Consider the following 14,844-nt stretch of genomic DNA (forward strand, 5'->3'; position numbering starts at 1 on the left):
AGTGAGTCACCGGGGAGGAACGCCATTACCTGGTAGTGAGTCACCGGGGAGGAACGCCATTACCTGGTAGTGAGTCACCGGGGAGGAGAGGAACGCCATTACCTGGTAGTGAGTCACCGGGGAGGAGAGGAACGCCATTACCTGGTAGTGAGTCACCGGGGAGGAGAGGAACGCCATTACCTGGTAGTGAGTCACCGGGGAGGAACGCCATTACCTGGTAGTGAGTCACCGGGGAGGAGAGGAACGCCATTACCTGGTAGTGAGTCACCAGGGAGGAAAGGAATGCCATTACCTGGTAGTGAGTCACCGGGGAGGAACACCATTACCTGGTAGTGAGTCACCGGGGAGGAACGCCATTACCTGGTAGTGAGTCACCGGGGAGGAGAGGAACGCCATTACCTGGTAGTGAGTCACTGGGGAGGAGAGGAACGCCATTACCTGGTAGTGAGTCACCAGGTAGATCCTGGTGGAAAATTGGTAGCAGGTAGTTCAGTATTCTCTAGCTTCAGTTTGTTAGAATGGCCATGCCTGTGGTAAGAGGAAAGGAAGTGGGGGGTGGGGTGGACTGCATCTGCAGAACATTTATTTTAGGTTTAAATCAAATGTAGTGGCCCTGCTTCAGGAGAAATGTGACCCTAGAGCCCACACTAGAAATGTATTCCGGATTTCCTCAATGTTATGTCTCTGTACTGACCGGTTGAGAAGGCAAGTTTGGTATGTGACTCTAGATTGCATGTTATCCTAGTCAATTAACCTTGCATTGAACTCAAATGTTAAGGATTCAAAGTTGAACATCTTGTGTAAATTTATATTTTAGTAATTTAGCAGACTTATCCAGTGACTTAGTCATTGCACTATACATGGGAGCTACGCTCATCACTTACAACCAATGTTCCACACGAATTGAGTGATCAATCTTATTTAATATTTTCTGTACAAAATGAGAAAGCATATCATACAGAATGTACAATAATTTAAATACTATTGCCACAACAAAAGGAGAAAAACATGTCTATATCTTCATTCTTACAGAAGGAAATAATGACCTGTGCGTATATATACACAAATTATAAGTTACATAATTCATAGTTTTACACTTTCTCCAATAAAGACCAGTCCTTTCTTTATGCCTCTCTTCCCTGCCAGGCTAATGAGTACAGTAAACATAATTCTCAATCCAATCCCCTTATCGAGCGTGTCATCTTCTCCATGCCGCCATTACAATCCCTTCAGCTCATCTCAAGGTGTCTTTTAATGGATGACTGTAGGGAAGGATGTTAGGATACCCCTGGGTGATGGTCCCACACAGAAAGGAAGGGAACATAGGACCAGGGCCCAGATTCACAAAATCTTCTTATGAAGAAATGTCTTCGTAACTGCCATTTTTTCCTTAACTATAGACTAAGTAAAGATGCTATTCCTCAAAAAGGGTTATTGGAACATTTCTTATGCTTCTCCTTAAGCAAAAAGTTAAGAAATTAGATTCTTGAAAATAAAGTTCATGGAAATGTTGTTAATTCCAAGATAGCGAAACCCTTGTCTTAAACTCAGGGCAGTGAGAGAAAATGCAATTGAAAACAATTGAACATGTTTAATTCACACAAACTTCATCTGAAAGTATCAGTATTGATTATTTAAACCCAAGAACTTGTTTTAGAATAGTGATCTCAGTAAGAAATACAGTAACATGATTGGCATTGCTAGTTAAAACGGTTGCTTAGCAACAAACATCCCAAGAAGATATTTGAGAAGATGGTAAGAAAAATCATAAAATCTTCAGATACTGTTGAGGAATTGCACTTACAAACATCTTTTTATATCCTTAAGAAGCTTCTTAAGTTTTTGCATAAGAAGTGTTTCGTGAATCTGGGCACAGGTCCAGAAGGATGTGTCCATTCTTAGGAGGCAGGTGGATTGGGCAAATCACTCCATTTCAGTGAAGCGGGCAAACATGGCTTTGCGGACAGCGTCTTTGTATGTGTCGGAGGCAGACAGGCCGTAGCTGCTGCCTTTGGTTCCAAGACCAGCCCCCTTTGCCCTCAGCTGAGCCTGTAGAGAGATGACAGCAGGCCTGTGATCAGTAAAGCAATATGACACTGGAATCACTGGCATATTAAATAACAAAAAAAATCTCTATCCATCTCTATATACTTATTTTCCAATATATTGCTTAGGTGTTTAAACACATTCAGACAGTAAGGAAATTAGGTGGAGAGAAAGACAGTGGGAAGGGTGTGCCCAGGGATTGAACCCTGGTCTCCGGTGGGAAGTTGTATATGTGACGTGCCGGGGAATGTTACCTCTACCACGGCTCTGCATTTATACAGCAAACTTAACAGACTTGTTGTATATGAAAGACACCTTAACAGTTTCCTTATGTTTAGCTGTTGGGTTGAAGCAGCACTATTACTGGTTTAACTGGACGAGATTCACCTCTATAGGCGCAGTGATGCCCTGCTGGTTACGGCCCAGACCTCTGCCCTCCTGCCATCCCATGGCCTGCAGCATCTTGTTCCCTATGTTGTCACTGTTCAGACCGTCCTTGGTGGGTTGTTCATAGTTACTGCAGAGGGGGAAATGACACAACAATCATTATTACCCAATCTCATGTCACAGAAGGTTCTTGTTCACACTGCAGACCTTAATGCTCAAAACAGTTTTGTTTTTCAAATCTGTTTTGGAATACTGACTGTCCAAACAGCAAGTTACAAGCGACCAAATCAGGTGTTTGTTAAGACAGCAGTAATTTGCTGACATGGCTATGCTAGTTGTCATAGTAACGATGGGTGTGTGTGCAGTGGTGTAGGCTGAATGGTGGTGGTGCTCGTGCTTCCTATCAGTCAGAAGTTATGTAGCACGTTAAGGAGACAATGCCTGCCATAGAAGTTTCCCAGTTGCTTTGAATGTTCAAAATCATAGTAGAAGAACACTTAATGCCTCAAAGGATAAGATTAACCAACTTTCAAAATGAGTCCTTTTTGGCTAGCTAGCTAGCTAGCCAAAAAGGTCAACTAGCTAGCTAGCACATTCACATGGTTCTTTTCAACTATGAAGGTGGTTTGAAATGTGTCTTGGAATATCAGAATATGGATTTGAGTCACTTCAAACTGCCAGTGTGAACAAGGCTTAAGAAGTAAGTGCACGGCATAACACTAGCACTAACATGACTGGTGCTGGCTGTGCGGTGAATTTCTTCTTCTTGGGTGCTGGGGGTTCAGGGATGCCGTATTTTTCTCTCCTCTCCGCAGCCCGGTCCCTGTACTTCATCTGTTCACAGACCGAGAGCAAGAAAGAGACACAGAGAGTGTGAATGAATGTAGAAACACACCTGATAACAGGGTTTCTATTAACTGAACCCCAACTAAAACAGTTAGCAGCATCGTCTCCATGTCTGAGCCGTTACCTCGGTCTCTCTCCTCTCCTGCTCCTCCAGCTCGGCCTCACTCAGCTTAGATCTGCGGTGGACCTCCAGGTTTTGCTGGGAAAAGACAAATAAGTCAAAGACCTTTACACTTCATTCATACATTTCAAGCTCGTCCTTTCCCAGATTAGCTTTTCATAACAGTTGAGAAAGTGGACTATTTTGGAGTTCTTCCTTCGAGTCAGTGATAAGTACCTTATGGAGGTCTGAGAGCTGCTGGTGGCGCACCAGGCCGTCCTTATTGGGAAACTGTCTCCTACACAGCAGGCACGCCATCTTCTTCCAGTCTGTCAGCTGGTCCTGCTCACCACCGTGCTCTGGCTCTGCAGCACCCCCTTCCTCTGGGTCACTGTCTCCACTATAGGCTGCCACCAGACCAACCTGGAGGACAACCAGATGGTTGTATATTAACTAGGTAGCTACCATACCAGACTGGAAAATGTACTCTAAAACTGCAGCTCATACATTGGAGTGTAGTAACATTATCTTACCTTGGCTGAGTTGGTTGGGGCCTGCTCCTCAGGGCGCTGCACTGCTTCTGACATCAGCATTTCCAAGCTTCCAGCCTGCTGTAAAGTCACACCACAACACTACTCAGTCCACCTCGTCAATCTACCATCAAGTCAATGTTAAGATTTCCTGGATGGGTTTTCTAAAGGATTCAAACTATCATGGATAGACTTAAAATGGCTACCTTCTTCTCGAAGAGTGTGAAGCCTGCGTCAGCGGCCGCGGCCTCTTTCCTCTCCTCCTGGCTGACGGGCTGGAAGCTGCTCTTAAAGTTCTCCTTCTGCTTGTTCAGACTCTTCGCCCAGCGCTCCATGTCCTTAGCGATCTGAAAGGCCAACCAGAACAACTCAGACACACCAACCACGGTATTCAGCAGTATCATTGTGTATCACTGTAATCCATGTGTTTTTAATGTGTGTTAAGTATTGTGTGCTCCTCTGCTGCAGAACCAATTACCCCCTCTTAGAAGTCTAAAGTTATGCTGTCTAGATATCCCTCTGTCTACCTGCTGAGCCGTTTTGCTCTTGGGCTTTTCTTGTTTCCTCTCCTTGGATTCCTTAGCCTCGTTGCTAGCTGCTGCTGATGCTTTCGCACTCTGCTCAGTTTGGTCGGCGGCTGAGGCAGGGACGTACGTCTGCTTCTCACTGTCCCAGTAGAGGTACTGCTGCGTCTGGGAGTTGTAGTAGTACTGAAGGAAAGGAGAAACTACCACTATAAAAACACATACACCCACAGACCAAGTGTTCGCACAACTCAGACGGCATTGTGGAACAATGCAGAACAGCAAGAGAAAACACAGTGTGTGGGTACTAACGTGGGTATTTGGGTCGTAGTAGAGGCCGGTTTGAGGGTCGAAGTAGAAGCCAGAGGATTCGTCATACTGGTAGGTAGAGGTATCAGGTACAGCTGAGGATGAAGACAGAGTATGGAATATTAAAAGAGTCAAACACCTGGCTTGAACAGAGTAGATCATTTTACATCTGAAAGCATTCCACAAGTGTTCTATTGTTTTCAATTCTGCACTGGAACCTGCAGTGTCAGTCAGACAGAGAACCTGCAGTGTCAGTCAGACAGAGAACCTGCAGTGTCAGTCAGACAGGGAACCTGCAGTGTCAGTCAGACAGGGAACCTGCAGTGTCAGTCAGACAGGGAACCTGCAGTGTCAGTCAGACAGGGAACCTGCAGTGTTAGTCAGACAGGGAACCTGCAGTGTCAGTCAGACAGGGAACCAGCAGTGTCAGTCAGACAGGGAACCTGCAGTGTCAGTCAGACAGGGAACCTGCAGTGTCAGTCAGACAGGGAACCTGCAGTGTCAGTCAGACAGGGAACCTGCAGTGTCAGTCAGACAGGGAACCTGCAGTGTCAGTCAGACAGGGAACCTGCAGTGTCAGTCACACAGGTAGGCGAGTGAGGCTCTAACCTGTGTCAGTGGCCAGTCCAGAGAGTGTCGCTGTGGCTGTGGAAACCGGCGCTGTCATCGCAGCTGCCGAGTGAATTCCGGTCTGTTTGGCTTCCAGTTGCTGGGCCAATTGCAACGCCTGCAAAGACATAATTGGTAATTGTGGGAATCTTTACGGCTGTGTGTCGTGACAAGCTCATAGGTTAAATACATAGGACTTACTTGTGTGGCAGTGTGACTGATGAGGTTGGATTGGTAGACCTGTGCACCTTGTGAGATCACCACTCCTGTAGCTGCTGGGACACCTGGAGCCGCTGTCAATACAAGACTCCCAGGCTTTATAACATGCTATTACCAACACCTCTTTTGGAAACAGATCTTTAGTACCTGATGCCTTACCGTACAAGTCAATGATTGTTATAATGCTTCCAATGCTTCCTACATCCTTCACAGTACAAGTAGTGTCAACAGCGTACTGATGTAGAACACTGACACCACCACCTGGGATTCCAACACCCCTAACCCTCTTTATCCCTAATTATTAAAGCAGCTAGGGGTTCTGTAGAAACACTGTACAGCAAAGCTGACAAAATGACAGCCCTGCCTTACTGACCTCTCTACAGGGAAATGATCTGTTAAAGGTATCGACACGGAATGAATTGCAGACTGTATGTTTCCTCTTACCTCCCAGTATTCCATTCCCCTGGGAAGGGTCTCCTGCTGCCTGCTGGTAGTAGGCTTGGTAGTCCTAGCAACACAGAAAGGAAGGCAGTCAGTCACATTGGAGCATTTGCAATAAACCCCAGGGATTTCCAGACTGGGGTAACCTCCCCGCCGATCATCATACCTGTGTGTAGGGAGCGTAGCCCTCCTCTAGGTAGCTGTACTCTGACAGATGTCCTTCAGCACCCTGCTGAGGCTAGGAAGGAATATACTGCATCTTAGTATGTGTGTGGCAAAACAAAAGACTGTGGCTGAATATGAGCGGTGTGTGGGTTACCTGGCTGGAGGACCACTGGGCAGCAGCGATGGCTGTGCTGGCCACAGAGAAGGCACTGATCCGGTTACCGTCTGGGAGCAAGAGATCCCTGAAGAGAGGAGAGTCAAGATTAGAGACGCTGCCATCACTACGCCCTCTGAGGACATAATTTACTGAAAACCACTGACATCTGTGACAGGACACTCACTTCCTGGCACTCTTGGCATAGTCCACACCAATGGTCTTTCCATCCAGCTTGAGAGGAGGCTGTAGTCCTTGTAGGATGGTTAGAAGCTGAGATGCCTCCTGTGACGCAGAAAAAAACAAAGCACTTAAGACTATTTTACACAGAAACATTTATACAGATTTCACTTAATCAAGCCAAAGATGAGAAGCACCAGTCGAGCAATATGGCCATTCATAATCATAAGGGACATCAATGAAGTCAGAGGATGTTCTGTAGAGAAACTAAAATCAAAGACCATATCATGTGTATATGTGGAGACGTCTTCTTAAAGGATGGCGTACCAGAGGGGAGGAGAGCTGTACAAAGGTGAAGCCTCTGTTCTGGCCCGTCTGTTTGTCCTTAATGAGACGGATGTTGCTGGGTGACAGGTTGGCGTAGGGGGCCAGGGCTGTCAAGATGGCCTCCACCGTGGTCAAAGGGGCTATGTTCCTCAGGATGATTGCTGGAGAGGACATGAACACAAACAGTCTAAAGTCTCTCACTGGCTCTCCTCAAACCCCCCTCCCCCATGACATCTGACAGGACATTATGGGTGTGTGTCTGTGGGCTGCCCATTTGTGGAGAGGTACTCACTGTCGCCGTAGTAGTCTCCACTCGGCTGGATCTCTGTGACTCCAGTGGTGTTGGTCTCACCCTCTGTTGAGGCAGACAGAATGAGAGCAGGGCATTAACGTCATCTCACCCTCAGTACCCATGAGAGTCCAGGACATGAGTTAGAAAAAAAAATCATCTCTACAGGGATTTGACATCCTCGCTATTCCGCCAGTCAATTCTCACGTACGTTTTCAGCTAAATCTGATTTGTTCACAATACTAAGGAATATGATTGGTCAGTGTTTATGGGGCCATGATGACAGTCGTGTTAATAGGGTTGGCATTTCTAAAGTATATATATCAGTATTCTGTACTGGTCCTGTGCGCAGCCCCTCTTGCCTGAACATTGTCTCAGGCCATCCAGATGGGTGCAGGCAGTGGCTTCCTGGTTCAGGAACTACTTACCAGCTTTAGCTGCTCCACACCTGAAGCACTTCAGCCTCCTCCGGAAATTGTACAGGCCGCACTGCAAGCAACCGGTCACATCATTTTTATTGATAATACAGCTACTTATGTCCAGGACACTGCTGCCTCAGATGAATAGCAAACTAACAGCGGTGCAGCATACGGTACTTACCTGAGCCAAATGCTCACCCTGGCAACTAATGAAATCAGGGATCCCTGTACCTAACGACGTGCTCCAACTCATTTGGCAGGAGCTCATTCTGGACTATAAGGTAACTAACAATTGAGGGCCTAACGTTGTCACTACAGCATTTCAGATAGGAGTGGAAGGTAAATATAGTGTGGGCAGCAGGGTTGGACATGGAGTCAAGCCACAAAATAAACTTACAGTGTTGCAGAGCCAGTCTTCAAACTTGTGTCGCGGGATGCTGTAGTGCATGGCCACACTCTTGCCTTGGATGACCAGGAGTTTCTGCAAGAGGAGGTTCAAAATGTTGGTAATTTCAAGCTTCTTGGCAGGCACAGGTCTCACTCTAGCTGCAACCAAAGAACAAGCAGTGCTGGCAGGTAGGGAAGGGACCCCCGGTTGGAGTTTGTGTCAAAGACAGACAGAAAGATGTGTATGTGAGCTTGTGTACAGAGGGTTCTTAAGGTGTTTGGGACCCGAGTGTCCAGACTGAGCCGGAGCAGTGTGTATAATGTTAACATGAGAGATACTTTTATCAGCTTTCCTGGAACCAGGGATAAGCTCCCCACAACAGACATTGGATGAAAATTCATTTGCTAAGAAGCACAGCATAAATCAAAGTAATCAACAACAAACAAAAAGGGGGGGGGGGGGGGGTGCTCAAATTTGGAGAGGCCACTGGGCTATAAGGAGTAGAAATTCACCATTTGTCCCCCGAAGGCCTTAGGCCAATTTTATTTAAATCAGGAAACTCTTACCAGCCAGATTGCAAGGTACTACAATCTCAAAGCTGGTTTGAAAATCAAGTGTTTTAAGTTAAGCTTCCGATAAATTAGGCTACATGGTTCAATTTTCTTGTCTTAACTTAGTCTTACACCATGAAAATATTGGGGGTGGGATGGAATTAGGATCAGTGAAATGCTAAATAAACCTCTAAAATCATGCAGTCTTTCTGGATACCATATTCAGATTCCAATATTGTATTCTCCAACTAAAAATCCACATTTCCTTCAAAACCTCAGTTCTTATTTATAATCACTTTGGTTGCCATTTGGTTGTCTTTTTTCAGAGCCCCAAGGTAAAAAAAATAAAAAAAACTAGACTTGGCGATTGTGAAGCAACCTGATTGGTCTCCATCCATCGGGTAGCATCTTGCAAGTGATAAAACTCCACGAAGACGAAACCTCGGCTTATACCTAGAGACAGCATTCAAATATAGACGGGAGGAGTGTTAGTCAGAGTCCATGGGCACAACATTCAAACTCTGTCACAAACTGCTTCAGGGGCCAGTACGGCAAACAGTGGGCCCTTCCTTTTGGGTTTTGCCATAGCAAGAAATGCTGCAGGATGACACTGGCCCAGACATACTCAGTGTGCCTCTATGATCAGTGTTTCTCTCATTTAAAGCAGCTTGGCTGGCTGATGGCCTTTCTTACCTTTTCGCTCCACATCTTAAGACAAAATAAAATTGTTTCTTTGCTTGACATTAATTCTTAACAATTTCCGATTTTTATGTTGCTATAGCAAAACTGAAGTCAACTGAAGCAGATTGGCCCTGTAGTCAAATATAGTGTGGGGGGAGGGGGGCTGCGTGGTACGCCTGGGTCTCACCTGTTCTCTTTTTCATCAGGCGGACATCTATTGGCTGGGGTCCCTCCAGCTGGTCCAGGGCAGCTCGGATCTGGACGGCAAGAGAAAGACAGACATTAAATCCATAGCCTTAAGTTCTGGAACCCATTTCACTTGACATTATACATAGCTACTAATGTCTCCTTTAGTTTCACTGTATAGCCTACTCTTCACAGAGTAGGCTATACAGTAGTGCCCCCACCCTTCTTCGCAGAGAAAATGGCAGCCAACCAAACCACAGGTGGTGTGTCTAAAGCAGAGAAAGAGAAACTTACGTCTCCCTCTGTAATGTGAAGAGATAGGCCCCGGAGCATGATGGTTTTACTCTCCTTCTCCTCCCCTGGCTCCTCCCTGTATTCCTGCTCAGGGTAGTCTCCATCAGAGTGGTAACAGTCTTCAGATCTATCGCTGTTCCGTCGCTTCCTGTCTCTCTGCTGGAGTGGATAAAACAGTGTGCATTAGCATGGACCAATGCTAACTTTTGTCCTCACTATCCCAAATAACCAAAAACCTACTGTCCAGAACAGAATTTCTACTGGATAGGACATTGTGTAGTTCTTAAGTTCATTGGGTTCATGCAGGGCCTATAGGTTGACATGCCTTCTCGCCATATTCAGCTATTAAATGAGCTACGATGATTTGGTTATTATAAATATATATATTATTAAAGGGGCATTGCAGTCAAAAATGTGCTTTCTGTGTATTATATATTCAAATCAAATGGTATGTCACATGCACCAAATACAACAAGAGGAATAAAATATACAAGAATGGAGATACATACAGGGAGAACCAGATCAATGCGCAGGTGTATGAGGTATTTGAGGGAGATATATAAATGAAAGCAGTGTAAAGTGACTAGGCATCAGGATAGATAATAAGGCTTTAATAAGGCAACACTAGATGTTTGAACATTGCTGTGAGGACTTGCTTCCATTCAGCCACAAGAGCATTCGTGAGGTCGGGCACTGATGTTGGGCTATTAGGGCTGGCTAGGTTTCGGCCTTCCAATTCATCCCAAAGGTATTCGATGCGGTTGGGTGAGGCCTTTGCGCAGGCCAGTCAAGTTCTTTCACACCGATCTCGACAAACCATTTCTGTATGGACCTTGCTTAGTGCGAGGGGCAATTGTCATGAAACAGGAAAAGGCCTTCCCTAAAACTGTTGCCACAAAGTTGGAAGCATAGAATTGTCTAGAATGTCATTGTATTCTGCAGCGTTAAGATTTCCCTTCACTGGAACTAAGGGGCCTTGCCCAAACCATGAAAAACATGGCCTACCACTTTGCGGCTGAGGCGTTGTTGCTCCTAGACGTTTCCACTTCACAATAACAGCACTTACAGTTGCCCGGGGCAGCTCTATCAGGGCAGAAATTTGACAGACTTGTTGGAAAGGTGGCATCCTATGATGGCGGAACGTTGAAAGTCACTGAGCTCTTCATTAAGGCCATTCTACTGCCAATGTTTGTCTATGGAGTTTGCATGGCTGTGTGCTCGATTTTATATACCCGTCAGAAACGGGTGTGGCTGAAATAGTCGAATTCACTCATTTGAAGGGGTGTCCACATACTTTTGTATATATAGTAGTATAGTTTTCCTTTACATAAAAAAACATTAAACCAAAACATACACCGAAAATGGCTTCATTTTCATCAGTTGACAACAGATGTGCAAAGCTATTTCACTAGCAGTCACAAGTAAATGAGCTAACAATGAAAAGGCAAGGTACATTTAGAATGTTTGTCCTAGAAAAAACATAGCTAGCTATATTTCCCCATGTTTAGCTTGAAGTTAATCTCGCATTTTACTAGAAAATAAATAAATAGGCTACACGAGACAAGTAGCTACACATCAAATCAGACCGTTGTCTGCTGATAAATTCACCAATGGTCATTCTTCATCTGAGTGGAGAATTGCAACTGAAGCACAAAATTTGTATGATGCAGATCATACAGTAGGCTAGCCAAGACTAGTTGTTATATTTGTAGCTTCTATTTGTAGACTACCAACAGTAGCCAGCATTTTGTTAGTATGTTCACTATTGAAGGTTTACTTTTGTAAATCACATTCCCCTAAAATAAATAAGCTCAGCGAGTAGATTGATGGGCACTTCTTTTTCCTCTGGAAAGCTCACGTGTGATGTGTGAAGTAGAGGTCGACCGATTATGATTTTTCAACGCCGATACCGATTATTGGAGGACCAAATTTGTAATAATGACAATTACAACAATACTGAATGAACACTTATTTTTTTTACCCTCTTTTTTGTGGTATCCAATTGTTAGTAGCTACTATCTTCTCTCATCGCTACAACTCCCGTACAGGCTCGGAAGAGACGAAAGTTGAAAGTCATGCGTCCTCCGATACACAACCCAACCAAGCCGCACTGCTTCTTAACACAGCACGCATCCAACCCGGAAGCCAGCCGCACCAATGTGTCAGAGGAAACACTGTGCACCTGGCAACCTTGGTTAGTGTGCACTGCGCCCGGCCCGCCACAGGAGTCGCTGGTGCGCGATGAGACAAGGATATCCCTACCGGCCAAACCCAGGCGACGCTATGCCAATTGTGCGTCACCCCACAGACCTCCCGGTCACGACAGAGCCTGGGCGCAAACCCAGAGTCTCTGGTGGCACAGCTGGCGCTGCAGTACAGCGCCCTTAACCACTGCGCCACCCGGGAGGCCCATATTGAACACTTATTTTAACTTAATATAATATAATAATGAAACATGTTCAATTTGGTTTAAATAATGCAAAAACAAAGTGTTGGAGAAGAAATTAAAAGTACAATATGTGCTATGTAAGAAAGCTAACGTTACAGTTCCTTGCTCAGAACATATGAAAGCTGGTGGTTCCTTTTAACATGAGTCTTCAATATTCCCAGGTAAGAAGTTTTAGGTTGTAGTTATTATAGGAATTATAGGACTATTTCTCTCTATACCATTTGTATTTCATATACCTTTGACTATTGGATGTTCTTATAGGCACTTTAGTTTTGCCAGTGTAACAGTATAGCTTCCGTACCTCTCCTCGCTCCTCCCTGGGCTCGAACCAGAAACACAACGACAACAGCCACCATCGAAGCAGCGTTACCCATGCAGAGCAAGGGGAACAACTACTAGAAGTCTCAGAGCGAGAGACGTTTGAAACGCTATTTGTTTTTTATAAGATAAGTTTAATGCTAGCTAGCAACTTACCTTAGCTTACTGCACTCGCCTAACAGGCAGTCTCCTTGTGGAGTGCAACGAGAGAGAGGCAGGTCTTAATTGCGTGCACTAGTTAACTGTAAGCTTGCAAGATTGGATCCCCCAAGCTGACAAGGAAAAAAAATCTGTTGTTCTGCCCCTGAACGAGACAGTTAACCCACCGTTCCTAGACCGTCATTGAAAATAAGAATGTGTTCTTAACTGACTTGCCTAGTTAAATGTAGGTTTAAATTTAAAAAATATAAAATATTTAAAATAAATCTGCGCCCAAAAATACCGATTGTTATGAAATCGGCCATTCTGATTAATCGGTTGACCTCTAGTGTGAAGGCATCAACTCATGTCACAACTTTCAGAGCAGTACTCGCTGGAGCATGGTGGGGTTAGAATGAAAGACAAATCAAATTGTTCAAATTGCATGAATTTTCTACTTGTAGTCTTTAATGCTTTTCCATGGTAGAACGCGACACTAAAGGTAAATGTTGAACCGGAAGGCAAAAATGTGCTGAAAAGTTATTGCCCCGGTCAGGACAGACGAGATTCACTGGCCCCGGCCCAGCGTTAATACCGGTCCCTGATCAGTGGACTCTACTAGTAATCAATGAGATTGGTTTTGGATGCACTCCCATTACAAGTCATGTCACTGGGTGTCTGACTCAGAACACATACCTCTGGACTGCCTCTGCTCCCCCGGCGTTCTCCTCCATCGTAGCGTTCGCTGTGTCTCTCTTCTCCCCATCGGCGCATGTCCTGCTCTCCCCTCTCACGCCACTCTGACTCACCCCGGCCCAGATCGTTGCCGCCGTATCTGCCGCTACGCTCTGTGCGACTCAACCTGTGCACACAGTCAGTCATACATATACACAGTAAAAAGCTGATTGAAATTTGACACACTCAAGGAATAAAGAATGTGTTCCAATGCAATTGTATATTGGTCAAGATAACTTCCAAGTACTTTTATTTACAGTTAGAAATGTAATCTCCCCAATTCTGATTTATTCTTCAAGATTAAATTGTTGTGTGTGGATTTAGTCAAGAGGGTTATCCAACAAACCACTGCATTCAAGTCTGGTCTCAGACTAAATACGAAATGCTGAGACCTGGTTGTGCGTTCTCATACTGAGAATGTCACTGATGATGCGATGCCTAAAGCCCTAGCTAGTTTAATAGGAGGGAGAGTTGCTTACTAGCAAACCATGGAATGGTAAACATTACATAAGCCAAAATCAGCAAGCTAAATTACTTTGACCGAAATATTGCAAGTGTAGTTGTAAGTTAGCTAACTTAGTAGGTTCGATCCCGGGCAGTAACACAACCGAGGGTGATTGGGAGTCCCATAGGGCGGGGCACAACTGGCCCAGCTTTGTCCGGGTTAGGGGAGGGTTTGTCCGGGGTAGGGGAGGGTTTGTCCGGGTTAGGGGAGGGTTTGTCCGGGTTAGGGGAGGGTTTGTCCGGGTTAGGGGAAGGTTTGTCTGGGGTAGGGGAGGGTTTGTCCGGGTTAGGGGAGGGTTTGTCCGGGTTAGGGGAGGGTTTGTCCGGGTAGGGGAGGGTTTGTCCGGGTTAGGGGAGGGTTTGTCCGGGGTAGACGGTCATTGTAAAATAAGAAATGTTTTTTAACTGACTTGCCTAGTTAAATAAAAGGTCAAACAAAAAAGTAGCTTGTTAACGTTAGCTAACTTGCTAGCGAGACAATACAGTACCTACAATATTTTTATGCTGATTTAAACTCACCGTCCCATTTCAATGGTTGCCACGACTATCAAAGGGTGGAGATGTGTGGAATTGGGGGACAAGAAAAAAAATAGTGTATTATTATTCCAGCATGTAAATACAACCTAGTTAGCTAGATAGTTGGCTTGTCTGCTGAAAGCAGAGGCAAGATGGAGACACAATGACGTACGCTTCAAGCTAACGTTAGCTGATTGAGACTTGCCTTGAGCTAGCTGGTACCTAGGTTAAGAACACAAATAGTAACGCATAGGAGTACAACTATACAGAAGCATTGTAACTCACCAGTTTAAACAAGCTTTAAAATAGTATACAAATATGTTTGAAAACAATTCAAGGACTTGCACATTTCAAAGGGAAAAATGGTGTTTGACTCGTCAACACTTTCTCCTTCCCAAGATGCTTAGGGCTGGAACGTGGAAAAAGACGATGCATGTTGGGTAACGAAGTTTTTTCAAGGGTGATCGGTGCCTTCGTACGAGGCTAGGTGTAGCCTGTCCTGCCTGGTTTTCACAGGCCTAAAACATTTCACACAGGTC

General features: G+C 45.0%; 1 protein-coding gene across 2 annotated transcripts; it reads right to left on the bottom strand.

The window, feature by feature from the left end:
- Positions 1-903: 903 nt before the first annotated feature.
- Positions 904-14,733, bottom strand: LOC110494672 (RNA-binding protein 5). 2 transcript variants are annotated; one of them, XM_021569943.3, is made up of 25 exons: positions 14,591-14,733; positions 14,309-14,333; positions 13,247-13,412; positions 9,646-9,804; positions 9,353-9,422; positions 8,864-8,937; positions 7,943-8,026; positions 7,555-7,615; positions 7,130-7,192; positions 6,838-6,998; positions 6,518-6,615; positions 6,331-6,418; positions 6,178-6,249; positions 6,015-6,078; positions 5,553-5,644; positions 5,352-5,469; positions 4,746-4,837; positions 4,437-4,619; positions 4,116-4,256; positions 3,913-3,990; positions 3,617-3,802; positions 3,404-3,478; positions 3,164-3,267; positions 2,434-2,563; positions 904-2,049 (listed from the first exon to the last, which is right to left on the bottom strand). In XM_021569943.3, exons 2-25 carry the CDS (start codon positions 14,314-14,316, stop codon positions 1,924-1,926), a joined length of 2,493 nt encoding a protein of 830 aa, XP_021425618.3. In that variant the 5' UTR covers positions 14,317-14,333; positions 14,591-14,733; the 3' UTR covers positions 904-1,923. The 2 variants fall into 2 exon arrangements, with proteins under 2 accessions (XP_021425618.3, XP_090062428.1); XM_090206302.1 differs by lacking the exon at positions 8,864-8,937 and having other exon boundaries at positions 14,591-14,721.
- Between the last annotated feature and the right edge of the window lie 111 nt (positions 14,734-14,844).

Source organism: Oncorhynchus mykiss, chromosome 17 (genome assembly GCF_057628025.1).
Source record: "Oncorhynchus mykiss isolate SJ-2025 chromosome 17, ASM5762802v1, whole genome shotgun sequence".
NCBI classification, from domain to species: Eukaryota; Metazoa; Chordata; class Actinopteri; order Salmoniformes; family Salmonidae; genus Oncorhynchus; species Oncorhynchus mykiss.

What these genes read in the sequence shown, in the direction of transcription:
- LOC110494672 (XM_021569943.3), bottom strand. An exon ending in TTCACATTACAGAGGGAGAC is followed by an intron (nt 9,423 to 9,645) that starts GTAAGTTTCTCT and finishes CTTGCCGTCCAG; the next exon opens with ATCCGAGCTGCCCTGGACCA. An exon ending in GGGGAATGGAATACTGGGAG is followed by an intron (nt 5,645 to 6,014) that starts GTAAGAGGAAAC and finishes TTGTATTGACAG; the next exon opens with CGGCTCCAGGTGTCCCAGCA.